The sequence below is a fragment of the Frankliniella occidentalis genome, unplaced genomic scaffold (genome assembly GCF_000697945.3).
Source record: "Frankliniella occidentalis isolate FOCC.00 unplaced genomic scaffold, Focc_3.1 Scaffold2, whole genome shotgun sequence".
NCBI lineage: Eukaryota > Metazoa > Arthropoda > Insecta > Thysanoptera > Thripidae > Frankliniella > Frankliniella occidentalis.
In genome coordinates this window covers 231,851-233,895 of record NW_026267132.1, presented here as the reverse complement: position 1 = coordinate 233,895, position 2,045 = coordinate 231,851, and the positions used below count along the sequence as shown (strand labels likewise).

The window sequence follows — 2,045 nt, the reverse complement described above, 5'->3', positions numbered from 1 at the left end:
GCCCCGCGGCTGCGCGAGCCTGCAAGAGGACGGCCTCCCCGGACAGCGGACAGCAGGCCGAGAAGCGCTGCTTCGTGGTCCAGGACGACGCGGCGGCCGCTGTGGGCGGCCTCGTCAGGCAGGGCACGTTCACGAAGGAGGACGTCGGCAGTGGCTCGGAACAGATCTTCATCCCGGTGGAGCACAAGGAGAACGCCTCGAGGAGGGAGGCCCTGCGCATCCGGTTCGCTGAGAGGTGAGCGGGGAAGCTCCACCTGGCATTTTCGGTATTTCGGTACATTCATTATGTACCCACACCCACGCTAGCACCGTTAGTGCACTTGTTGACCTGACCTCGCTTGACCTCTCACACTGGTCCGCAGGGAGCAGAGCAGAAGAAGCGCGCGGAAGCTGACGGAGGCCCGGGGAACTGCTGCCCCACGCAGGCCCGCCACGAAGGATGAGTCGACGGCGACCGGCCGGAGTGTACGAGCCCGCCAGGCCCCCGTCAGCGGCGTGAGCGGCCTCAGTCCCCTACAGCGACAGGGCACCTTTACCGTGGACGAGGAGGCTGGCCGAGCGGACGGCCAGAGCGGGGACCTTATGGATCCCGGGGACGACGGAGGCCAGGCGCAGCAGGCCGTCAACGAGGTCGCGTCGGACAACAGCGGCACAGTGCGGGACGGGGACGCGGTGGCCGCTGAGGTGGCCGCTCTGCGGGCGAGCGTGGCGGCGCTGCGGCGCGGGGAGCGTGTGGCCAGGGAGCGCGCCGCCCGGGACGCGGGCCGCACCCGCGCCGCGCTGCAGGACGTCCACGGCCGCCTGGCCGCCACGCGCGCGGCGCTGCAGGCCGAGAAGGAGGCGCTGCTCCACAAGCTCACCGACCGGGAGGCGCTCTGGCGCCAGGAGAGGGACCGAGCACAGGCCCAGGTGAGGTGTGCGGTGCGATGTCGGATCGACATCGGTACGATGATGCACCAAACCGATTATTGATCGAACTGAGGTTTCCGCTGCTGCCGCAGGTGCGTGCCCTGGAGACAGAGGCTCGCGCGCTCAGGGCCCAGCTGAGCTCGAAGCAGGCGGACGCGGTGCGGAAGGTGACGGCGGCCGAGGCGGAGCTGAGGAGGGCGGCCCACGATCAGGAGGCGGCGCTGCGCGCCCAGCTGGCGGACATGGCCCGGCAGCGGGACAGCCTGCAGGCGCAGTTGCGCGACAGGACACTGCCAGGTAGGCACCCCGCGTGCACGTCGCGTTTAAACTGCACAGGGATGTAACAATAACGAGTAAGGATCTATTGCTTTTGGCAGAGCGTCCCGCGAGTCCTGCAAGTCCCGCGGCGCGGCCGCAGGAGGAGTGGCAGCGCGTGGCGCTGGCGCAGCGCAGGGAGCTGCAGCAGGGCCGCAAGAGGCAGGCGCAGCTGGAGGCGCAGCTCCGGGAGGCGCGCCGGCCGCAGGATGCGCTCCGGGAGGCGGACCTGAAGGGGGACCTGGCGCGCGCGCTGCACGCCAAGGACGAGGAGCGTCGCCGCGACGCCGCCGAGGCCGCCAGGAAGCACGAGGCCCTGGAGGCGCAGCTCCGGGACGCGCTCCGGGAGCTCCGGCAGCAGCGCGAGGCGGCGTCACGTCGGCCCGCCGCCAGGAGCGGCGCGGGCAGGGCGCGGGCGCTCGCCCTAGAATCTCAAGTGGACGGGGAGACCAGGACTGGCCCGGACGGCTCCGGGGAGGCGCGGGGGGCGCCCGGATCCGAGCCTCTCCGGACGACGCCGGCGACACCGCCGAACGCCCGCTGCCGCCCTCACCAGCGAGAACAGCGGGGTGGAGCGGCGGTGGGGCGTAAGCGACGGAGGTGGGCGGAAGACGAAGAAGAGGACGATAACAAACGGACGCTCAACGAAGCAACCCATAAGGACAACGACGACGACGAAAACGAAAATCAACGACGCAGTCTGCTCCGCGAGGTGGAGCGTCTGCGAGAACACAACACAGCTCTGCGGGTGAGTTCAAACACCCACTCGACAGCGCCCTCTGCCCCCGCCGCGCCCGGAGGGCGTGCAGCCCAGCGAGCAC

At 70.4% G+C, this 2,045-nt stretch overlaps 1 protein-coding gene across 3 annotated transcripts in view; it reads left to right on the top strand.

Annotated features, from left to right (window-relative positions):
* LOC113208133 (myosin-9-like) overlaps nt 1-2,045 on the top strand; it is a 48,438-nt gene that overhangs the window by 28,147 nt on the left and 18,246 nt on the right. For all 3 annotated transcript variants that reach the window (XM_052265144.1, XM_052265139.1, XM_052265133.1), the window contains exons 3-5: nt 363-909; nt 1,002-1,206; nt 1,287-1,972. In XM_052265144.1, the coding sequence (XP_052121104.1) occupies nt 363-909; nt 1,002-1,206; nt 1,287-1,972 (1,438 nt within the window). The remainder of the gene's footprint in view (nt 1-362; nt 910-1,001; nt 1,207-1,286; nt 1,973-2,045) is intronic.